We start from the raw sequence: 25561 nt of genomic DNA, 5'->3' as shown, positions 1-25561 counted from the left end.
TGCTGAAAATAGCCGATCTACAAGCTCACAGCAACGCGTGCGTGTGTGCGTGTGTTTGCGTTTTGGTTTCCTGGGTATCATCTGAGGCAGACAGATGGCTTTCTGGGTAATGGGGTGAGTAAAAAGTGTTTACTGTGTTTTATCCCAATCCTTCGCTCTAACATTGTTCCCCTGCTATTTGGGCTGTACCTCATGGGTGTCCCTGCTAGTGTCCCATGGGCTGTACCTCATGGGTGTCCCTGTTAGTGTCCCATGGGCTGTACCTCATGGGTGTCCCTGTTAGTGTCCCATGGGCTGTACCTCATGGGTGTCCCTGCTAGTGTCCCATGGGCTGTACCTCATGGGTGTCCCTGTTAGTGTCCCATGGGCTGTACCTCATGGGTGTCCCTGTTAGTGTCCCATGGACTGTACCTCATGGGTGTCCCTGCTAGTGTCCCATGCATGGGCTGTACCTCATGGGTGTCCCTGCTAGTGTCCCATGGGCTGTACCTCATGGGTGCCCCTGCTAGTGTCCCATGCATGGGCTGTACCTCATGGGTGTCCCTGCTAGTGTCCCATGCATGGGCTGTACCTCATGGGTGCCAGTATGATCTTGTTGAGCAGGTTGTGGTGCAGCTGCTTGGCCACATTGAGGCCCGTCCACTCCACAGCCACGGAGGTGGCCAGACACAGAATGATGCCCAGACAACACAGCACGCTGAACACCGAGAGGTAGAACGAGTGGTTGAACTCACACACCTGGAAAGGAGACAAGAGTTTTTAATTTTTTTTTTTTTTACACAGTAGGGCTTGCGGTTGCCATCCGGCCCCCTATATAAAATATAAAGAATAATAATTGGATCATGATGCAACTCCCATAGGCCGATGTGTTTTCTTCAATACTCAAGTATGGCTTTCAAGTACTTTATAGTTATTCCTCTATGTTCGTGGTGTATGTTGTTTAACCTGAAGCTGTTTAAGTAAACACCGCTGGTGTACACTGTCTAGCATCAAGTGAACACTGTGTTCTCTGTTAAGTGCTGGTTGTGTGCTGAGGGTAGTGTTTGATAGAGCGACAGAACCTCTGATTGTACTCACATGTGTGTCTACAATAGAGGTGATTAGATACAGTAGGCTGGACAAAGAGACACTGGCAACAAGTAACACTTTATCTAGACTTACTGTGTGTGTGTGTGTGTGTGTGTGTGTGTGTGTGTGTGTGTGTGTGTGTGTGTGTGTGTGTGTGTGTGTGTGTGTGTGTGTGTGTGTGTGTGTGTGTGTGTGTGTGTGTGCGTGCGTGCGTGCGTGCGTGCATGCGCGCGCGCGCGAGAGGGAGTGGGAGAGAGAGAGGGAGAGAGAGGGAGAGAGGGAGGATGGAGAAAGAGAAAGGGGTGTAAAATAAACATTATGGTGTACACACTAGACTAGAGAATTCAGTGTCCTCAACTCTAGTTGGCCTATACCCTCTGACAGCATTAAGTGACCAAATTTAGAACAGCTCACGCACGCACAACCAAAGATGACTATTAATAATGCCACAGCTGTACTCACTCCGCTACCTGATAGCATGCCAACAGCTGCTGTGACCCTAAAGTGTGAACAAACCTACCCTTGTGGCACTTATACCATGACTGACTGTATGTGCATGTTTGTGCATGTGTGTACAAAGAAAACATCCTGTGTACAGTGTGTGTGTGTGTGTGTGTGTGTGTGTGTGTGTGTGTGTGTGTGTGTGTGTGTGTGTGTGTGTGTGTGTGTGTGTGTGTGTGTGTGTGTGTGTGTGTGTTTTTTTATTTAGATAGCATGCTAGGTTTAATGTTTAGAATTAGATTTAGTTACATTATACTTTATAGCATCGTTCTCAGCAATTTCTTGACATTAAACGGGTTGAGAATCACTGCTAGAGCCATCTCTCATGGGGGTCCTTGGCATATATTTTCAAATGGAAGTCCGCGGGCTAATTAGTGTCAATTTGGGGGTCCTTGACATGAAAAAAGAGTGAGTTCCCAGAAATTCTGGCATAAGAATGGGAGGGTAGCCACCTTCTGGACACATGGTGGACTACATTCATGAACAGAGCCTACTGTTTTCATTGCACTCTACGTACTCCACCATAGTGTTTGTTGAGTAGGGCCCATGCCTTTTATCCTGATCTTGCACTTTATGAGTCGCTCTGGATCTGGAGTGTTTGCTAAATGCCTAAATTGTACATTGAAAGTGCTCTCATGAACATGAGCTTATAAGATAAGATATAATAATATATATATATATATATATGTGCCGGAGATTAGCTGTACACAGACGGACGGAGTGCAAATTATATACTCCCCATGCCTTCGGCCTGGTGAAGACAATAAACACTAAAAATATATTTTTTAATGTCAGCAATACGCCTCTCAGGAAGCTTTAGCTTGTTGTTTAACAGTATTTTATAGCGTAGTTAACCATGTGCTGTAGGCACTTTCCCTTCACACCCACTAGATGCCAAACTCCTAGAAATAGCTTTCCCATTTTGACCCACATTACGCTCCTCCCTGCATCTCTGCAGCTACACTGCAGATGAAGCACAGAGACCTCTAATGCAGATGCTCAGGGGCATCTCAGTGCTCCATCTGGACCTTAGAGCGTTATAGTGAAGCAGCTTTTGGGTCAACTCTTCTACATAAAGAATTCAAAAGAAGAGATAAAGAAGCCCAGCACTCTGAAAATGGACATTCCTAACATCACATTAAGTAAGTAAGCCTTGCCGAGCCATGAGGCCCATATAGGGCAGGAGCCTATCTCCTGTTTCTGTAGCGTGAGGCAGCTTGATGTACAAGTACGACTCCCGGACATGACGCTAGTATGTCGCAGAGACAAACACCGTCGCTCCCGACATGTCATGGCCGGTTACAACTAACCCATGGCCGGGTTAAAACTCACCTGTGGCTCCCGACATATGTGGCAGGTTAAAACTAAGCTGTGGCAGGTTAAAACTAACCCGTGGCTTCCTGTGATGTTAGGTTTAAGGACAATGCCTGTTGGACTGTTAGTACGTAAACACCTGCACCTGCAGGGACTTAATCCAACCCTTGATGCTGACCCATAAAAGAGGGTTAATAATATCTTGAATGTTCAATAATTTGGACTACGTGTCGTGCTGCGACGTTGTGAGCATGTCAATCAGCTATTTCCTGTGAAAGCAGCTTTCCCCACAATAACAGTAAATACACTAGCATAGACCCCTGAGGGACTCTGGCCAACCATGAACATCCCACCATATAATACAGGGGTGGGCAACTTTGACAATGGAGAGGGACACTATATTTCCACACTCACTCCAAAGGGCCACATTGCATATTTCTGTCATAGCAAAAATAGCTGATCTACAAGCTCAAAACGCGTCGCAATGAGACATGTTTTGAGCTTATAGACCTACTATCTTTGCTATATTTGAATTGGAATCCAGAAAAGTTCATTTTTTTTTTTCAAATGCCCCTCAAATGCCTTTAATTATAGTTATGTTAACTTTATGAACTAAGTACAAATACATTGGACATCAAAAAGACAATAACCTTTTAATACTACTGCTCATTAAGCTACTAATTTAGAGAAGTAATTAAAGTGGGTCATGTTTGCATGTTTGGAATTGTAATGGCTGAAGTATTCCGATATTAAGCTGCGGGCCGCATTAAGTGAAGATGGGGGCCGCCAGTTGCCCATGGATGATATAACACAACCCCACCTGACCGACGATACAGTTCCATGGATGATATAACATAACCCCACCTGACCGACGGACGGTACAGTTCCATGGATGATATAACACAACCCCACCTGACCGACGATACAGTTCCATGGATGATATAACATAACCCCACCTGACCGACGGACGGTACAGTTCCATGGATGATAATACAACCCCACCTGACCGACGGACGGTACAGTTCCATGGATGATAATACAACCCCACCTGACCGACGGACGGTACAGTTCCATGGATGATAATACAACCCCACCTGACCGACGGACGGTACAGTTCCATGGATGATATAACACAACCCCACCTGACCGACGGTACAGTTCCATGGATGATAATACAACCCCACCTGACCGACGGTACAGTTCCATGGATGATAATACAACCCCACCTGACCGACGGTACAGTTCCATGAATGATAACACAACCCCACCTGACCGACGGTACAGTTCCATGGATGATATAACACAACCCCACCTGACCGACGGTACAGTTCCATGGATGATAATACAACCCCACCTGACCGACGGTACAGTTCCATGGATGATAATACAACCCCACCTGACCGACGGTACAGTTCCATGGATGATAACACAACCCCACCTGACCGACGGTACAGTTCCATGGATGATATAACACAACCCCACCTGACCGACGGTACAGTTCCATGGATGATATAACACAACCCCACCTGACCGACGGTACAGTTCCATGGATGATATAACACAACCCCACCTGACCGACGGTACAGTTCCGCGCCGTGGCGTTGGTCGTCTTGATGACGTGCGACGTCCAGTAGGCCAGCCAGTAGTCGATGGCCACCATGAGGGAGTGCTTGAGGAGCTGGGACAGGAGGAGCACGCTGAGCAGCAGCACGCCGGCGGAGGACAGGTAGGTGCCGCAGGATGACCAGGGGATGGTGGCGCGCTGCCGCATGGCCTGGGACATCCAGTCGTCATCGTCATCGCTCTCCGTCACCGACTCCTCTGGGAAGGAGGAGGAGGAACACAGCGGCAGACTTAAATAGAAGGCGCTACGGACTTTTGGTTTAGCTTTTTTGGGGGATAAATACGGGATTACGTTTTGAGATGATGTTTAAAATGGAGCTTCCAGGTGGTGCAATGACGGTACGGTACATGGTACTGTAGAGTGTGCAAGCTCAAAACGCAGTGTGTTTTGAGCTTGAAGATCTGCTACTTTCTATTTTTCAATCCTGAAAGGTTTTGGACAAATGAGGTTTCTACCAGACAGAGATGATATAATGCCTCAGTTGGAGGAACATTATACACTAAGGACCAGACCGGGCTATATCTTGGGCCACCCCTTACCCATAAACTTATTTGCCATTTTTTACTATTTTGAAAAATAGTTAAAATAGCTGATCTACAAGCTCACAATGTGTCAATTTAGATCGGCTAGTTGAACTATTTTAAAAAGGTTTTGTCTAAAATGTCTAGTGGTGACTTAAAGGCACATATACCGATGGTCTGGCTTATTTATTAGTCATCACTGTATAGAAATGTCAAGTAACCAGTGAGTGGTGGTCGGACCACCTGAATTCTGTACTGGTCATATATGGAGCGTGTCTTGAGTGTACAGGGTTTGATGATCAACATAAGGAATGTCAGAACAGGTCAGCTCCATATATGGAGATCTATGGGTAGCAGTGGGGGCAGTGTCTTGTGTGTACAGGGTTTGATGAGGTCTGGCCATGCATGGAGTGTGCCTTGAGTGTACAGGGTTTGATGAGGTCAGATCAACATATGGAATGTCAGAACAGGTCAGTTCCATATATGGAGATCTAAGGGTGGCAGCGTCTTGAGTGTACAGGGTTTGATGAGGGCCCAGGTAGGGCCAGGCCTGGGCCTGTTGAGAACTCTAGTTTTCGCCGGCTGCCAGGCGCGGCTGCACTAATAACTTTGGGGCAGGCCCTTCTAGAGTTTGAATGGACAGGTATCAGTCAAAAGGGAGACATTGAAGAGGAAGGACGGATGGGGAATGATCAACATATGGAATGTCAGAACAGGTCAGCTCCATATATGGAGATGGAGGCGTGATGTCACGAGGCGTGACCATTTATGGAGGCGTGACGTGACACACGGATATGCAGGTTTCAATAATAATGTTGGACACTATACTAATGACATACGGTACACAAGATAGGAACACCAGTTTGATATCTTGAAATTGCAAAACATCTTTCATTGAATTGAAATTTCAGTGTAAAATATGTATACATTTTCCTCAGAAGGTGAAAATGGGGGGCAACAAATAACTAAGACTGCAGCCTGACAACAGATGGAGAGAGAGGACTGGCCTGTGATGCTAACATATGGTGGGAGGAGCCCGGATGGCATATAGCATGGTTGGTTGCAGCGACACGATGCCACAAGTAAGTAGCCAGCCAAAAGTAGCCAGCGTTAAAACCATGCATTCTGAGCAGGTTCCAATAACCGCCACAGAGGCTGCTGGAGCCATCTCACCTTTCCACCTAGGGTTGTCACCAGCACACCGGAGACAACACAGAACACAGATCAAGGACATCGTTGCTGTCTGGCAGAAACCTCTTGTCTCCATATTCTAAGTTGTGTCTTTCCGAAACGCTGCGCGAAGCGACACGTTTTGAGCTTGTCGATCTGCTACTCCTGAAAAGTACTGCATTATTTGATTGTGTGCATTCTGCACACATTCCACACACATGCACGAACACGCACGCATGAACACATGCACACGACACTGAGCATCCCTGACAGTTCACTTCAGCAGCAATAAGGCTGCTGTGTGGAAACTCACCTTCCTCGTCCTCCTCTGTCCTGAAGGAGTCTCTGGAGTACATGGCCCGACGGAGGTTCTTCCTCTCCAGGTCTGCCATGCTCTCTTCCACTTTCTCCTGCAACCAGAAACACATACTGAGGGTCATTCAGAGTCGGGCCGCTGTGATTTTTCTCCGCAATGCTCTGATGCTTAAACCCATTTATTTTTCAATAGCTAAAATATAATATTATGCTTACAACACCAAGAGGGGTTTCCGTCCAGAATGGGTTAATGTCAGTAATGTCTTGCTCAATGTCATGTTATATGTGGACCCCAGCATATTATCTATGTTATGTTCCGCAGGTTGTATGTTCCCCACTTAAACCCAACCACCTAACCCTAAACATTAACATAGAACCTGGGGAACATAGGGGTGACCCCGACTCAGGAAGATTAGCTGTGCACCACTGCTAATGGGGATGCTAATAAACTCAATCGAGTCATTAAAGGTTGGTGTTAGAGTTTAGATATCTGGCCACCTCGGTTATACCTTCTCAAACTCCTTGTCCTGTCGGTGCATGAGGGTCTTCCACTGTTCAAAGAGCTCAGGCTCAGAGTTCTGAATGTCCTTGAGGGTCCCTTCAGTCTGGATGGAACCGTCTTTCATGGCAATGATCTGAAAACACACAGAGAGAGAGGCACACGTGTACACCGCCACAAAGTAATATCAGTCACCAGAACCAGGGACGTGTGTTGTGGGGGGATCGGATCAAATTCATATCAAATATCTAAATATTGACTCAAGCAACTTCAAAACTGTCTGGGCCTGGGTGCACACAGAAGCCAGAGTAGACGCCAGAATGGGTTTAAAGTGAAATAGCGACGTGGTTCCTTATTACATTTTGGTATGAATGAGCTCTTACCCAATCTGCATGAGGAAGGTACTGAAGCTTGTGTGTGACCAGCACAACTGTCCTCTTCTCCTCTCTCAGCATTTTGAGGATGCCATCCTGCATCAAATGGTCACTTAGGTGAATGTCCAAGGCAGAGAACGGATCGTCCTGAACAAAGCAGAGGGACACAAATTAAGAGAAACAAAACAGAGATAAAATATTATGTCTCAGCAGAATTAAAAAAGGTGTATTTATCTTTGGTAGACTTTAAGTTGACTACTGTAAAAGTCAGAGTCGCTAAAAACAATCAATCTAAATATTGATTGCAGGCTGCAGTTGATTCAGAACACTGCTGCTCAGGTCCTCACAAAGACCAAGAAGGTGCATGGATCATGATATCACTCCAAATCTCAGATCTTTACACAGAGCATTGATTTCAAAATGCTATTGCTGATTTATGAAGCACTGAACGGTTTAGGGCCAAAATACATACATGTATCATCTGAATCAGATCCTACCTATAAAGAATAAAAGCAGGATATGTTGTAAGTATAGTAAGGTTAGCCTGGCTACAGGCCTCGCCTGAATGTGTCAGAGCATAGTAAGTCTACCATTAAGAAAATATGTCTCGATTCAGGTCTGGTGACGCTGCCTACGGCTGCATCAGTCTGATCGCAGCAGCTGATTGGCCATCAGCCCCGTCACTCGACAGCATCAAACAACAACCACTGCCCCCACTGCGGTGACTCACCGCAACCTGGCTATTAAATCGACCTACTGTATGATAAATAGTTTCTTTACAGAAACGGCAGGTTTTATAAACTTTGTCTGTTTGGTTAGCCATAGCCACATGATTGACAACAATGTCATCTGCTTTCCTACTATTCTAATTGGTTGGCATGAACCAATCGCCGAAGACTGCCGCTTTGACAACGCCCATCCCAGAAACTGCTGCCGTGGGGAGGGCTTTCAGTCTGAATAATGAAGTGAAACGAAAATTCAGACTGAGTGTCGGGCTATAGTAAGGTGACATATAAGCACTGTATAACAGCAGGATTTCACACAGTGTCACACCGAGACTCAATGCAATCATACTGTAACTCTTGTCCTGTTAAAACTGACCAGACAGAGGCTGTGACTCATTATCAGGCCTACATCGGGTCTATACCGTACAAATAAACAGTGCAATCAAACCTACCAGAAAGACCACATTGGTCTGCTGGTACAAGGCCCTGGCCACACTGATGCGCTGTTTCTGTCCACCTGAGAGAATGATACCCTGGAGAGGAAGAAGGAGAGAGGAAGGAAGCGGTCTGAGTGTTCCACATGGACCCAACAGCCCTGACAGACACATGCCTGTACTCACCGCTAAGGAACATGTGGAAGGAGACTATTGCCTATCGGTTTCATAACATATCCGTAAAAAGAGACGTACTGAAACAAGACCAGTACACTGGACAAGGTCAGTCTGCTCGCCTGTACTCTGCAAAGTCACAGTGTGAGCAATCTGTCTTGGCTCCGAGGGACTACAGTGTGAGTAACACTGTGACTTTGCAGAGTACTATTGTACAGTACTCTGCAAAGTCACAGTGTTAAGCACATTGTGACTTTGCAGAGTACAATACTCAAGTACTGTACTGTACTGTTACTATAGTTACTTTGTAGATTTAGATTATTATTACAAAACATACATTAACCACTTTCAGCCATTTGAAAATAGCCGATCTACAAGCCGATCTTTTGCTACTTTAAGTTCATCCCGATGCCAACACTTTTGTATTTTTACTCAAGTACATTTGAATTCCAAGCTTTTACTATTTCTATATTGCAGTATTGATACTTTTACTTAAGTACTTTACTTAAGTAAAACATTTGAATGATGAATAAATAAATAAAAGTACAATCCATGCATGGTAACTGGTAAGGATGTCGCTGTGTAAACTAAACTAATGACAGGAGATACTGGTGATACTAACCCGCTCGCCTATCTCTGTCTGGTCTCCTTGTGGAAGAATGTCGATGTCGGGTTGAAGGGAACAGGCATCGATGACAGCCATGTACCTGGACAGTGAATGCAAGCCGCGCCAGAATACAGCTAGGTCAGGAAGTAGCAACGCAAATAAAGTAACTATAAAACGCCTGTCTAGAAACAACTGTGAGCGAAGATGAGAATGATGTCCAGGGGGTACAATCTGCTGTGGTGTATATACTGCTTCTGGAATAAATCAAACTCTATCTGTGACTGTTATTTTGAACGATGGGGCCCTGGAGGTTTAGAGGGTCACCTCCACTGTGAACAGGTATACACAGAATACATGAAGTAATGTAGAGATGAAGGCACACATGGGGATGAGCTCCAGAGGGGAAGGACAAAGGGCGGCAGTCGTTGACAAGATGGAGGAAGAAAGTAAGGAAACATCCCCCTTAAAAATGATAGAAGGACCATTATTGACGCTGCAGGGGTGTAACAAAGAGGTCCTCCATTACTTATACTTCTGCTGCTTGTGCCATGCCATTTTCCACGCCAGTAACCTCCTTTGGGAATAAATCACGGTTTGGTTGTATTTTACCTCCTGACTCTGTGCTCAATTCCAGACTCTTATTGGGCCAAACCCTACAAGGGGAAATTCATTTCTTCATGGCATTACAGCAGTTATATGAAACAGTAGTTACAGAACGAAGATACAACTAAGAGTAACAGAAATAATGCTAATAATAATATACTAGCATAATATAGATTTTTTTTTAATGTAGTGAGGGAAAAGTACTAGAAACCAGGTATACTAGAGAAACCTTGCATGGCTATGACACAGCAATAAAGGATCTCTGCAGCAACAGCACACATTTAAAGGTGTGTTATAGCCAGTCCATTAGTCCCAGATGGAAGGTGTATGCACCGTCAACACCAGCAACAGACCATTCAGCAAGACCATTTGTTGAGGGATGGAAAATAAGCGTGTGCACGTGTGTACATTAGTGCATGCGTACGTGTGTGTGTTTACACATGTGCCCAAGCAGGCGCCAAACAGCATATGGTGACTCATGTGTGGGCGGCATAGAGGCTCTGTGCAGTGATAGAAGTCAGTCATCACTGACTGCCAAGGTATCTGCAATTCTATGTCACAACCTCTTCAAGGCCTCAAAATGTGCTCCAATTTTAAATGCTGTCTAATGACGCAAGCTGAGTTCGCTCGTACACGGTTCCAGTGCCCTGGCTTAGCCGGACAAAAGCTTTTAGTGATAGATAATGCAGCTGACTTCAAGGTTCAAGGTTGTAACCTGTACTTTATTGTTACATCTTGTGTACAGGCACATAAGAGTAAAATCATAATTTTGTTTGGCTTGGCTTCCTTCAGACAATGCAGCAGCATGCTGTAGATAACATCACACAGCAAAATAAAGAATAGAATAAAGACACTCCTGATACCATAACCAGATGAATCCAAATCTCTATGCTACTGCTCTCTATACTTTTCCCTCTTAAACACGCGAATACCCTTGAAACGTTCACAAATGTCACTTTGCAGTACATGACATTGCGCGGTTTTTGCTTTCATCCTCCACACAGCTGACATGGCATGATGCCTGCAGTCTGCAGAATGTGCAGATGCTTTCACTCTCATGTTACACTGTGTGGCTACTGGTGCTATCATGTGACGACTGCTGCTGCTGCTACGACGGCTGCTGCTGCTCCGAGTGTGGCTACAAGCATTCATGCGATGTTCCAAGCTACAATTTCCAGTGAATTATTGGATTATAACTGGCTTTTTGGCTGGGCCACCAGCTGACTGACTGGCTTTATAGCTTGAAATAGCACTGTCCTCAGAAGTAAAGCACGTCTAAAGTACATTGATATTAGTAATATCTCATATGGATCAAATCTCATCTGAATGCAGTTGTGTCCAACAGCACATTCTCACCGCAGCACCACTCTTCCACCTGCCAGAGCAGTTTTGCTGAATGAATAGAACTAGTAGAATGTTTTTAGGATGGGGGGCATCTCACCTGGTTTTGATCAGTGGCATCTCAAAGGTGATGTTCTCCACCAGGGTGGCATTCAACAGCCAGGGCTTCTGGGAAGCGTAGGCCACAGCGCCCCTCTTCCTGTCAGACAAAACAAAAAACAAAAAATAGGTATTGTTGCTGTCAGGCAGAAACCTTATTATACATTATGTCTCCACTAAAGTTCTACCAGATCTTGTCTGCCATTTCCGTGGCCAGGTTGAAAGTTAAGCCTGTGGATTTTATGAATATTTACCCAATGAAAAGTATTAACCCATTGATGCCTGAGGCCGAATCTGGGAACGCCTTCTAGGGCCTGACCTAAGGTTTCTGAAAACCTTCAAATTCTGATGATTTAAAAAAAAAAAAGTTATGTTGCTACATGTATAGCAATAGCTGATGAGACACAGAGAGCACGGCCGGCATCAAGGGTAGAACAACGTATACGTTGCACCAGGCGTCAATGGGTTAAGAGGATGTAACTATAATAACAAATTTTACCACTTTGAGATTTGCTTAAAAAGACATACAGTACCATAGACATACAGTACAAGGTTTCCACCCAGCGATATACTGTATGACATCTCCATTCTGTTTACATACATGCACAGATAAGCTGCACTTGATTGCTTTGTGCATGACAGCAAAGCGACTGTTAAAGTCTTTCTGCCTCAATTGGAGTCCCTGTCAACACATACTGCCCCGATTGCTGTCCAGTGTCCACCTACTGTAAATACCAATTACAGTGCTCATGCACTTCTTACTCCCAGATAACACTGATGACGCACAAACAAGTGATACAGCTCATGTTTGACATGGCTCAGATGTGGTATATTTGTTAAATTGATATCGTTGCGTAGTGCATAATCTCACAGATAAGCATGGAATTGCTACTCTGTTGATAACTGCAAAGTATCTGCACAGTGGCTAGCTGGCATGAGGAGTGGTGTGTGTGTGTGTGTGTGTGTGTGTGTGTGTGTGTGTGTGTGTGTGTGTGTGTGTGTGTGTGTGTGCATGTGTGTGTGTGTGTGTGTGTGTGTGTGCATATGTGTGTGTGTGTGTGTGTGTGTGTGTGTGTGTGTGTGTGTGTGTGTGTGTGTGTGTGTGTGTGTGTGTGTGTGTGTGTGTGTGCAGCCAACTTCTATCAAGTTGGCACGTGTCAGCTCATTGTTTTTATATTTGGCAGTCTGGGCCATGTCCACAGGCTAGTGGTCAGAGGCTTGAGGATTATGGGGTTGTCCAAGTGTAAAGCAAAGCAGTTTGCAACATACTGTTCAATCTCCTCCATTATAGACAGTCAGTCTATTTGGAGGAGAAGGTGCTTTTTGTACCCATGATTTACTTTCGGTGCTCGTAATATGACAGACTGATCAAGTGACCAATGTTGGCTGTGAATAAGTTAATGTGTTGCTTATATTCTGTACATTTAGGGCTTGGTTGGACCCAAGCACTGAGAAACATGATGTTTCGAGTGCGTGGGATATCAGAAGCAACTGAAAATATTTGTGCCCTTGATAATGTATTTTATACATGTAGACTCAAATAAAGACATTTAAATGTATATATGTGTGTGTGTGTGTGTGTGTGTGTGTGTGTGTGTGTGTGTGTGTGTGTGTGTGTGTGTGTGTGTGTATGTTTGGGTTTGTGTGCGCGTGCATCACTACGTGCATGCGTGCGTGCGTGTGTTCACCTGATATCTCCTTCACCAGCTGCATCCTTGTCAGTGGGACTGCGCGTGCACACACACACACACACACACACACACACACACACACACACACACACACACACACACACACACACACACACACAGACACACACACACACACACACACACACACACACACACACACAGACAGACAGACAGATCATTAATTAATTAGCAACTTAAACCATGTAACTCTATGACCAGGGTGGTTCCCCCTTGGCCTCAACCATTTTCACCATGTCATATTCAAGTATAGTGCTCAAAAGTAAATGTACTTGGTTACTAAAAATAATACAACCCCAAGTACCCCTCCGAAAAATGTGCCAATGGTGACATCAGCACGAAGCCATGTAGAGTGTGACGCACCGAGTCCCCTTAAGATCTGAGACCTGCTGCTGACAGAGCGATTAGCATGTCAGCACACCGGATGAGTGAGTGGCTCACTGGCTGTGAGTGTCACATGCTCATCTGACCACTGGTCACAACAGAACCAGTCCAGGGTGCATTTTGGCACAGATATGTCAAAAATAGCTGTTTATTGCAGGAGACAGTAAAGATTACCGGAGTTGCCTCCTCTCCACCATAATTGGTTTGGATAATTGGATTACAGATAGTTGTAATAATAATAATAATTATTATAATAATAATAAGGGTAATATAATAATAATAATTATTATTATTATTCTTGTAATTATACAGTATAGCGAAATATGCCTGTGATGCCTTGATGAATGCCACATGTGGTTAACATTTGCATAATAGTGTCACTTAGAAATGTGGAAACTGACAAAGAGGGGACAGAGAATCCTTGAGAGGGGACTGGAATCTGGGCAATGACATTGATGTGACACACACAACAGGGCATGCTGCTCTCCTGTCTATAGACATGATAAGTGAATTCCATGGAGTTCATTTTACTCAGAGTGCACAAATGGAACCATATGGACATCATTTGGTTCAATTTATTTTTCAATTTGTACACACTTATGGGTCAATTTAGTTCCATTCCATTTGTGCACCGTCTGTGCTCAATGAAGACTGAGGATTTTACAGTGTAAATCCTCACCGAAGCACCTCTGATTGATGACGGGGCCGGCACTGAGAAATGGGCTGTAAAGCTTAACACTCACTGCTGAATATAAACCATGAGTCAAAAATGATAGTGGATAATCTGTACAAGTGCTACATGCTGTGGCAAGACTGAAGGTTGCTTGAGGTCAATATCTATATTAAAGCATATACTGTAGGAATCGTCAATGAAGGTTTATATACTGTAGTTTAGTGTATTTACAACAGTAGCATTGGCCAACATTTCTGTTGCACAGCTTAAAATAAACACCCATGTCCTAGAAGCTAACTCAAGAACATGCAAGACCCCAAATGCCTGACTTCAGTTTTAGCCTGGAGATGTATTGTGTTTTTCTTCAAGGCCCAACTAAATGTCAGTTTTGTGATTAACTAAATTATTCACAGTTCATCTGTAACTGTCAGAGCAGTCATTATTGTATGCAGCACGTACCTTTCATCTGCCTCACAGTCCAGGCTTGGCAGGCTAAAATAAAAGAGAGAAATTTTAAACACTTAATAAAAATATATAATGTTAATGACATTTAGAAGATTTAGAGCACGTTCCTGAGGTCTTTATGTGTGTAATATGTGGTTTTAGATATTTTAGATTTCCTCTGTATCATGGACACTGTGAAAATATAGAGGGAGAGGGGGGAGAGATACAGAATAGAAGGAAAGAAGGTACTGGAATGGGGGGCAATGGGCCGCCCATCACTAGCCCGCAGGCACGAAACGGAGCGCAACGCTGATTGACAGCTGTCTGCCTGTCTGCCTGCGGAGTGCCCAATCCATTACAAATGCATTGGGCGCTTAAGGTTATATATTTCGAAACTGCCAATTATTTAAATGTAATAATCTCAAGCGTGCATGTCCACAGTAAACTACTACAAAATAAATGCAGGAGACCCACATTAAAGAGTAAGTAACATTTGTGGCACTACTTTCTCCCAATTATTTGTGTAATAATTGTGAAAACATTTGTCAATACAACTATAGTTGCACTGTGTCTACTTTTGGAGCTGTCAGAAGAAGGAGGTGACGAGTCAAGTCAAGTTACTATACTAGTAGCACTCTAGTAGTAGCCTACTCTAATAGTACTGTAGTTCTACAGTATGTCCATTGTCTCCCTCCCCTGGCAGTGAGAGGTAATGGCAATGATGTCCGAACTACAATAATGACCGTCTTTTTCAATATAGGGAGACCACCGCCAGGCACTGCATGCATACTACCAGATAATGTAGATTAAAATAAAGTGTTATTCATTAACCACTTTAAACCTGGTGTTCCAATGTTGGGCAAAAATGTAAAAAAATATATAAGAAATGTTGAAAATATAGTTCACAATGGGTCGTGAAGCGATGAAAGCACTCCTTCCGTTCATCCGTCTGGGTATGTCCCCGTGTGCCTGAGCACATCAGCCTTTTATAGCGCCACCATGAGGCCAATTTTATCCCTACTGATTTTGCCCATAGACAATACAAATTTCAGACATGACTAATCTTACTTCTCTAGTATCTCCACTGGATTTCTATTTGTGCTCATGTATAATTAGGCAACATTACATGAAAGGGTGTGCTTTACCGCCGTCATCATTGGAATGGTGGTGAAGCGAGACGCTTGTGCAGAGTTCTGCAATGATCACTTTAGTGCCAAATTCCAATAATGATTCTAAAGCACACCCTTGAGTGTAATATTACTATACAACTAACAACAGCTACTGTACCATAAAGAAATCATATCATTAAAATGTATTCATATTGTGGGCCAATTCCCTCTCAAAATAACAACCCTTTTGCAAGTGTTATCTCTGTTTGCTTGGAAGTACATGTAGTCTGACAGAGACAATAACTCTGGTTTTGATGTAATCAGAAACTAGGTACTTGTGCCGAGTTCTGCAAGCATCACTTTAGTGCCAATAATGACAGTAAGGCACAATCTTGTTCACTGGAATATTGAGGTTATAACAGTTACCATCAAAACAAAACACATCATCAAAATGTATTCATATTGCGAGGCAATTCGCTTTCAAAATAACAACCCTTTTGCTGTGTTATCTGTTTGCTTGGAAATACATGAGGCCTGACAGAGTCAATGGGCCCGATTTACCAAGGATGAAATGTACACCCAGGTGAAAATAAAGTGACTAAAATAGTGTGTATTTTTGGTAAGCACAATCTCACGTGCCATTCATCAAACGTGGCGTACCTGCCTTCATCTGTGCGTATTGTGGCTGTAGCTAATTTTTGCCTGACAGTCACGGGACACCCTCCCAGGCGTTTCGCCTCGTTTAGTAGAACATACACGCACATTTATGAGCATTTAAACTAACGTAATGATGTTTATGGTCGCTATCAGGACACATTACTAACATGTTTCAAATGGTCAGGTCTACAACAAGCTAACAGCTCATCGGGTGCACACCGCATTAACAACTTGTAGATCAGCGTATTTCCGGATGTGGGATGGATCCACTGGTTAATAAAGTAGCAATCTGTAGAATATCCTTCTCTCACGTATAATGAGAAAGAAGGTCATACATTAAGTTCAACCTCAGCTCAAGACCAAAGGCTAATACAACTCGGCAAGAATATCATAAAGGCAATTTCTATTGAACAATTATTGCTCACTCACCTTTGCAGAGGTAAAAATATATCAGATATTTTTTATCAGAGCTTATGAGGGGAAAACCGTGTATTTGATATCACTGTTGTATCTCTGAATGCCTGGGGAAATAGATCTGTTCTGAATTCTGGACACATGACACAGCTATATTTCCTTGTCAGATGTATGCTACAGATGCGTTCATAGGATGACATGTCGTCAATACATTTAGAGTTGCCGAGGCATGCGTGTGTGGCGTTAATGATGTGATCAAAATACAGTAGCCTACAGTAGAAATAAATGGTCGGAAATCCTGGTGCACTAAAAATATGAGCGTAAATCTCTTGATGAATCGAGCCCTCTGTCTAAGCCCTCCAGTTCATTAAATATGCCTGATTGGCTTGAAAGGATAAAGACCGAACCAGAGCGTTAGCCCCGCCCCCCCCCCCGCTATTCAGTTCAATAGAAGTTGCTCATGGGTGGTGATCCACCTACACTGAAGCCACACCCACAGCTGTGGTTGTATGATAAAGGGGGAGGGGTTAGGGGAGGGGATGATATTGGGTTGCTATATCACTGTTTTTTCCATTGGCACGTTTGCCTGTCAAGGTTTCAGCCTCCACAAGGTTTCAGCCTCCAGGAACAACCCATAAATACAAAGGGAAGACATCATTGCACATAACAACCACACCAATGAGTCTGTCACCTCATAAACAAATACAAACATCACGAACTCCATCTTTAAGTTATATTACATTGTCAATTTTAGTAATAGGAATGGACATACTGTGTTTCTTGACATAGACATAGAATGTGTCATAGAATGTGTCCCTGCACCAAACCCATAAACACATGTAAGCTCCTGCCTCTGACAAAGCAATTCCGTAAAGGTTTGTCCTAGCATTCTTCACACAGCCTGCACAGAGATTAAACTGTCACCATACTCCATAGTAACCTGGGGGATAACTTTACTTTGGTACTTTGAAGGTTAAATCACATGTGTTACCAATGATACTACATTAGGCTCTGTTCCACTGAGTGTAGAAGAGACTTTGCAGTGCGCCAACATCAGGTGGCAAGCATAGTATAGCTACAAAATTCCCTGCAGTTCTCATTCATGGCCGCTATTTCTGCTATTAATGGTGTCGCATTGTAACACTCCATTCAAGTGAATGGATATTTGGCCAGGCTTTACACTAGTGTTGTTGATACAAACCTTTTTATATACTCTCTTTCTTTTATCTTCTCTCACCTCAGGACTTCTTTTCGCTGCTGATTTGTGAGAAGGTTTGGCATAGTATCAATAGCCTCTACTGTGCCTATAGAAGCTTCAAGGGACATTTGTGTGTTAAATGGCTGCAAGTTTCATCATCCTGGGCTGTCGGATATTGTGTTATTGGCTGCATGTAGCATATTATTTGTGTTTTGGACCATAAAACGATTTCATTGTATCCGATTCTGTGTGCACAATCTTATTGAAGATTTGTGTCTCATGTCTTGGCTCTGTTACCTTCCTCATGATAATGACGGAATGAACATAACTTGAGGCCATTTGCTATGCACCCTCAGAACCTCTGAACTATAGGAAAGACCAGAGCATTTACTAAACGGCTTGATATTTCGTTGTTCAGGGACCTTTGAACAACGACACTACCTTCCTCATTATATGACGGAATGAACATGACTTGAGGCTATTTGCTATGCACACTTAGAACTTCTGAACTATAGGAAAGACCAGAGCATTTACTATAAACGGCTTGATATTTCGTTGTTGGGCGACCTTTTGTTCTAAGAGGATGATGAATTAATAATTTTTTATAGCGCTTTACCAAGTGCTCAAAGCACTTTACAATGGTTCATTCATTCATACATACATTGGGAGATGAAGTGGATAGGATAGTCTTTCTTTCCGAAAATGTTCACTTAGAATGCTCAATTTAAAGTACACAGCCTCAAATTAACAGTAATTAATTTGAATTAGCACATTAACACCAAATCGGTTTATCGCCCAAGTTTGATCTCATAAATACAAAATATAAGGAAATTAATGATCACATTATTACCCAAGGGACACTGAAGGAGGAACTGTTTGGTACATTTTGGACCTGACATGGAGAACCTGTGCTTTAACTGACCTGTTCCAGCTGACTGTCCCGGACACGCGCTGCATCTCTCCCAGCGCTGCCAGCAACAGAGACGATTTCCCACAACCCACCTGGCCCACAATCATGGTCAGCTGACCTGCGGGATCAGTTGAGGAAGAGTGACAGAAGAGAAGAGTGACAGAATGATGTTGAGAGAGAGATGCAGTCAGAGCAGTGATTAGTGACAGAATGATGTTGAGAGAGATGCAGAGAGAGGCTATTTGCTTCATGTCATGCTCAAAACTAAATCAAGAAACAGGATGCCTAAATCCCACTGACCCTTTGAATGCAACTGTGAGCCATTATTGCCCATCTGTCATGACTAAACAACTTTGATGATGTGTATTAGCCAATCAGCTCCAAGGCCAAAGTGATAGAGAGAGCTGTATTGTTTTGTAACCATGGTACTATTACAAGGACATGTAATAACATTGGCAGAGATCAAGAAAGAATGTAAGGAGAGGATGTTCTCGGAATATGTATTCGTAATAAAGGTCGATACATGATGTCGTAAACTGGGCACTATAAATGTATGGTGCGCCGGAGGTCGAGAGGAGAGAGCTAATAGCCTCTCCTCTCTAAGATGTTAATTCCTGGAGTTAACATCTTTGCTTTGGCTGTCACTGAATAAACTTAAGATGATCTACAACGTGTTGTCTTCAAGGACCCTGGGCCCTTGGGGGGCCCTGGGCCCCATGCTACAGGTAGAGGTGAAGAAAAACTAAACTTAGTCAACAAAGACACTAGCTGACACTCACCGAACGGAATCTTGATGTCCACATCAGATAGCGCCGCCGGTCCGTCTGTCCAGGTGAAATACCCATTGGTTATCTGAAGTAAACATAACATACACGACACATGAAGATGAACACTTTAAATTCATTCAGCATGTTAACCTACCACCACCCCCAACCCATCATCCATCCATCCATCCACCTTTCCACCCATCCATCCATCCATCCATCCACCCATCCATCCCATGTGTTCAATCAAAAATCAGCACACCATCCATCCATTCTTCCTTTTTTTAAGTTGCAAATGCATTTTATTGGTCATGAGTAAATTTATGTCCCTTCTTTTTACATCAAATAAATCAAACATTTTCAGAAATGTAAAAACAAAAACAGAATTTCAACAAAAAAACATGAATGAATGAATAAAAACAACTATTGAGACAGTGAAAATAGCAGATCTACAAGCTCACATTGCACGAAGTGAGCTTGTAGATCTGCAATTTTCACTATACAATAATATTTCACGTTCAAGTATCAGAACATGATTTTGAATAGGAAGTTGTCTGATAAAATTAATATCAAATATCTAAACACTGAATCAAGAAACTTAAAAACTGTCCCGGGTACTCACAAAACCCTGAGCAAACATTAAAATGACCCCAGATGTTTTTCATTCACAATGAATTTTTGTAAGTTTGGGTCCCATGCAGGGAGATGTTGGGTCTTGAGAACAGCTGTTCTACAGTATAACTCACTTTGATACAGATGTCCGGGTCCACCTCCTCGCTGTGTGCAGCGTAGTTATTCCAGTCGTCCCTGGGAGGACGCTTCCTGTTCACGACCTTCAGGGGCTGCAGGTGTTGCAAGTCAGAGGAGAAGGAGGGGGGAGGGAATGGCTTAGAGGACGACTACAGGAGGAGTGTGAACACACGTCCAGCGATGGAGAAAAACATGGATGGTGAGGGTGGTGAAGGTGGCGGTACGAGGGGGATTTTGGGGTTAAAAAAAGCAGACAAACATGTACCGAAGGACAGAGATCACGATTTGACAAATGTACGGTGACAGTGTGTGTGTGTGTGTGTGTGTGTGTGTGTGTGTGTGTGTGTGTGTGTGTGTGTGTGTGTGTGTGTGTGTGTGTGTGTGTACGCGCACTCACCACAGCCTGGTACTTATTCTGGTTGTGGTTGCTGAAGTCAGATGATAGGGTGGCTTTAGGCTCAAGCTCGAGTCCAATCTCATCACTGGAGAAGAACTCACTGAGCCTCTGAACACTGAAACAAACAAAGAGTATACTCTTCATTGGCCAATAGCCTGGCTATTGGCCAATGCCTCATTCATTCTGCTAGCTTACGAGTTGTGCTTGGAAAAAACTAGTTGGAATAGAGTAACAGAGAACTATGTCTCTTACTGTGCCACGTTCCCTGCTGGACATAGCACAAGTTGCTGAACCCTCATTGGATTTTCTTTTATTGTTATCTGTTGTTTATAATGAAATCCTTGGAGAGTGTGGCAACTGTTTAAAGTCCATAACCGCAGAAAAAAGGCAAAGAAAAACACCAGCCGATATCACAATGTGCTTTATGCTTTTCAAGAAACCACTAACCCATCAAGGCGCCTCTCTGGCTATTCATTCATTCAACAGATGCAACACATTTTGAGGGACTTTTATCAGTGCTCAGGGAAATGCAGTGGTACATTCAAATATACAGTACAATGTAGGGCTACCAATAGTGATTATTTTCTTAGAGATTATACAAACGTTTCTACTGCAAAAATTGAAATATCTACAATATCAACAATCCACATAATATGGTTAAATCCACACCATATCAATTATTTTATTAAAATCAATATATATTTTAAAATTAAATTGCTTAACTGTTGCACCCCAGATACACTTTCCGTTTTTCCAGACACAAGAGTCTTATAATCATGTACAGTATTTTGGTTTGTGAAAGATAGCAGATGTCCTGTGCCAATTGGCCTTTTTAACTGGATACATCTGTGCCAGTTCTATTTAACAGGGTACATAGAGAAAAGTGAATATGGAATTGTTGCCCTATGTAATGATATTACACATGATGTCACCATGCTGTTACTGTACAATTAATACGTGTGCAGAGACCATTTAAAATGAGAGGATGGATTATTGATGACTAGTGCTGCAGTGGAAAATCGATACAGTACAGTTACTACAGTATGCAGAGGTCTTTGTTTTCAGGAAATCAATTTAACGTGAGAGACATTTCCTTATTGGAGACAGTACCCAGGCGTAGACTATAGCTACCAAAAGTGAGAGTGTTGCCTTAACTAAAATGGATTAAATAAGACCACAACTCAATCTCGCTGAAAGCCTGGAGCCTGTTTTCCATCCAACTCAATACACCTTCTCTTTCCAGACAATTAACTTCCCCATCACTCTTTCTTTCTGGCAGTGCCTCAGGAGGTAGAACATGGATTCTGGAATCGGAAAGTTCACCATTCGATTCCCGGCTCCCCCTGGCTGCGTATACGACCTGTCTGTCAGTGGGGAGTGTTGGCTGATGAATGAATATCAACATCCCAATACATCCTAGTACAGGGGGGTCTATAATTATGACAGGCAATTCTTCCTGTCAAAATATGACACCCCCCCCCCCCCCGTCAAAAACACTTTGTTTGAAATAGACACTCGTGGCCCTATAGCCTATATCATCGTTCCTGGGGGGGGGGGTTCCTAAGGTTAATCGCTGTATAATTAGATTTTCTTGAAATCGGCACTTGGCACTCGGTGCCGCGCTATGAGCTTGTAGATCTGCTGTTTTTCAATAGCTAAAGTATAACATAATGCTATGAACACCAAAAGGGGTTAAAATGCATTGTGGGAAGCAGGCATTGCTCACCTGACCAGCGCTTTGACGGTAGATCTCACAACGCTGGACAGAAGGAAGAGCGGGGTGACCAGGATGTGGAAAAGGGACAGAGAGGCGAAGGCCACCGCAGGGGACAAGTCTGCGTCCTCCGAGATGTGAACATGGACCACAAATGTCTACGGAAAGATTGTGAGAAAGATGTGGCTTTTAAAAAAGAAATCTGATGTTTTCAAATGAACTCCTTTAACAAGGACCCCCATAATTATCTGTAATTGTCCACGGACCCCCATCTGATTCTGAACACATTTTGTTCCAGGAACCTCCCAGAAGCAAATATTGGAGTTAAAAACGTATTGCTGCATATATTCAAAGATTTGCACACATTTTCACGATTTTTCTAAAACATTGACATATACTTTGGAGTGGTTGGCTCAGTGAAAGAAAACTACACAAGAAAAAAGAGAAATTACTGCTCGACTCCCGGCCAACTTAATACCAATATTGAACTGCACGCATTGAACAACTCGCCACAACTGGACGCTCCGCCCCTCCCATACAATGGAAGTAAACACAACACTGACTTTTCTGATGTGTGGTGTGACCTACTGTAGTCCAGTGGTTCCCAAACCTTTTCATGTCAAGGACCCCCACAATGATAGTCATTAGCCTGCGGCCCCCCATTTGAAAATATATGCCAAGGACCCCCATAAGAGAAGATCTGTGCGGCTCTAGCAGTGATTTTCGACCATTTTCATTTCAAGGGCCCCCTGTTTGACCTGAATTAGGCTATGGTCCCCTATTTAATGGCATGTATGTCTCTGGGACCCCAATGTATATTGTAAAATCAAAGTTAATTTAACTCTGAGAGTGTACAAATGGAACCAAATGGACCCGTTAGAGTTACAGACCCATAAGGGTCCATTTGTTTCCTAACTATCATTTAGCTGGGGACCCCTGGAACTCCCTCAAGGACCCCTAGGGGTCCCCGGACCCCACTTTGGGAATCACTAACCTAGTCTGTACCTCGAGAGCAAACTAGTTCTCTTATCTGACAAAAGACAGTGTCAATATTCTCATTTCCATCAAAGAGCAATCAATCTGGACAATAATTTGTACTTCAGACAAAACACTCAACCCAGGCACTTTGATGGGCTGCTAAAGATACATTATCATCATCATTTTTCGACCGCGGTCGAGATCATGCATTTCACAATGCCACGCCAGACTTCCCGGTCCTTCATTACCATCCCCATTTCCTGCTTACTGATGCATGTGTCCCTAGCGATGACATCAGGGTACGACAGTTTTCTACCTCTGGTCTGCTTTGAGGCAGGACTCCAGAGAAGAAGGGAAGATATAACCTCATTGTCAGCTCTGTAGCAGTGGCCGGCAAACTGTGTTCTTCTGAATTGGACTAGTGAAGAAACACGGGGAAGGTTGCCGTATATTAGAGTCGATGGGTGGCTCTTCCAAGACAGATTTTGCACTCTCATTAGAAGGAGGGTGTAAGTGCCATCCGACCGTTTCTCTTGTTTCTTTGAAAGTGTCCATGTCTCGGAGCCATAGAGTAGAATCGTCGTCCTAAATATTAGATTTTAAATATTAAAGATACAGAATGGGCAACTTTGTCCCTGTGAAATGTCACTGAACATTCACAGACAGACTGGATATTTGGTTGACCACCAAACTGGCCACAGACACTGTTTAGACCAGGGGAAGGAGTCATTATTTTGTATCACTATTGCTCACTATTATTTATTACTTATTGAATACTCTATTCTGAATCAAGGCAATCTGTGGCCTGTGGTGTCTGAGTAACAGACTGCTTTTCTACCTCTGTTTCTACGTTGCTATGGAAACGGATAGTGGTAAGCCAATAAAATCATTTAAAAATGCATTCCCTTCCCTATAAAAAAATATTGATTTGGTTTGTTGAGGCCATACAATAAATGGGATTATGAATAGCAAGCCACTCATTTTTGCAAAAATAGAACCATGGAAAAGCAATAATCATTGGCTCACATGATTCCATTATGTCTATTCATAGTGTGCACATCCACCTTGCAGTAGCATTTCATCGCACAACGTATGTACAATGTACTGTAGATAGATTGTTCGCAGATAGGCTATTTTTGCATAGGCGAAAAATAAAATAGGGCTTATGTGTTCATAATTTCTTTGCCCGGAACCCCCTCACGGACAACTGGGGGTCCTCAGACAACACTTTGAGAACCAGTGCTGTAGACTGAGTAATGGACAGACCCTATAGAGCACAGTATATTGCATTGTTACTTGTCAAGATCAACAATCACATGCAGGATCAGAGTGTACTCACCGTGAGCACGGCTGCTATAGGAATGGCTGCATTCATGAAAACTGAAAAGAACACGAGGGAAACATAACATAAGTCATTATGCACCTACTGGAGTTCAAACAATGCAGGTAGACAACTTAATGTAGGGTTTATGCAGACACACAGTAATATGATTCTATATCAAGGCCCTCTTATTCTTAATGTTCCATCAAAAACTGAACAACATTCACATCAAACAATATTATATTATTATTATTATCTCATTTCCCAAATTTGCTATCCTGGTAAAACCACTCCCCCTGCTGGACAACATTTGCATTCTGCCAGAAGGGAGAGTCTGGTGTCTCTCGGGCAGAGACGATGTACTCCGGACCAAATCAGCAGAAGGAGTGAGTGCATTCTCCGGCAGCGGCAGCAGCCACGGCACTGCCGCCAATTGCCGGCACGTGCCGGCACTTCCCTGCACGTGCCGGCACCTTCCGGCAGTGTGTGCCGGCATGTGTGTGCCGGCATGTGCCGGCACTTCCCGGCACGTGCCGGCACTTCCCGGAAGGATCGGGGACCCCCAGGGACACTCCCGAGACCCCACAGGGACCCCCAAATGGTAACTCTGTCATTTTTCAACCGTTTTGGACGGGGGTGGGCTCGTTGTGATTGTGTCGCCCCCCTGGGGGCGTCTTTGGGGTCTCAAGGTTCGGGGACCCCCAGGGACCCCCCCCCCCCCCCGAGACCCCCAAATGGTAACTGTCATTTTTCAACCGTTTGGGACGGGG

The 25561-nt window shown here is 43.6% G+C and overlaps 1 protein-coding gene across 2 annotated transcripts in view; it reads right to left on the bottom strand.

Annotated features, from left to right (window-relative positions):
- Positions 1-25561, bottom strand: part of abcc8 (ATP-binding cassette, sub-family C (CFTR/MRP), member 8) — a 71666-nt gene that overhangs the window by 16454 nt on the left and 29651 nt on the right. For both annotated transcript variants that reach the window (XM_080761364.1, XM_080761365.1), the window contains exons 12-27: positions 24810-24850; positions 22505-22650; positions 20779-20893; positions 20378-20473; positions 19647-19719; positions 18880-18985; positions 14595-14627; positions 13058-13096; positions 11371-11469; positions 9342-9426; positions 8564-8644; positions 7396-7533; positions 7023-7148; positions 6512-6608; positions 4454-4704; positions 572-738 (exon numbers count right to left, since the gene is read on the bottom strand). In XM_080761364.1, coding sequence (XP_080617490.1) covers positions 572-738; positions 4454-4704; positions 6512-6608; positions 7023-7148; positions 7396-7533; positions 8564-8644; positions 9342-9426; positions 11371-11469; positions 13058-13096; positions 14595-14627; positions 18880-18985; positions 19647-19719; positions 20378-20473; positions 20779-20893; positions 22505-22650; positions 24810-24850 — 1693 coding nt within the window. The remainder of the gene's footprint in view (positions 1-571; positions 739-4453; positions 4705-6511; positions 6609-7022; positions 7149-7395; positions 7534-8563; positions 8645-9341; positions 9427-11370; positions 11470-13057; positions 13097-14594; positions 14628-18879; positions 18986-19646; positions 19720-20377; positions 20474-20778; positions 20894-22504; positions 22651-24809; positions 24851-25561) is intronic.

Source organism: Protomyctophum bolini, assembly GCF_963924005.1.
Source record: "Protomyctophum bolini genome assembly, chromosome: 4".
NCBI classification, from domain to species: Eukaryota; Metazoa; Chordata; class Actinopteri; order Myctophiformes; family Myctophidae; genus Protomyctophum; species Protomyctophum bolini.
The sequence above is the reverse complement of the archived record's forward strand: the minus strand, read 5'-3'. Positions and strand labels throughout refer to the sequence as shown.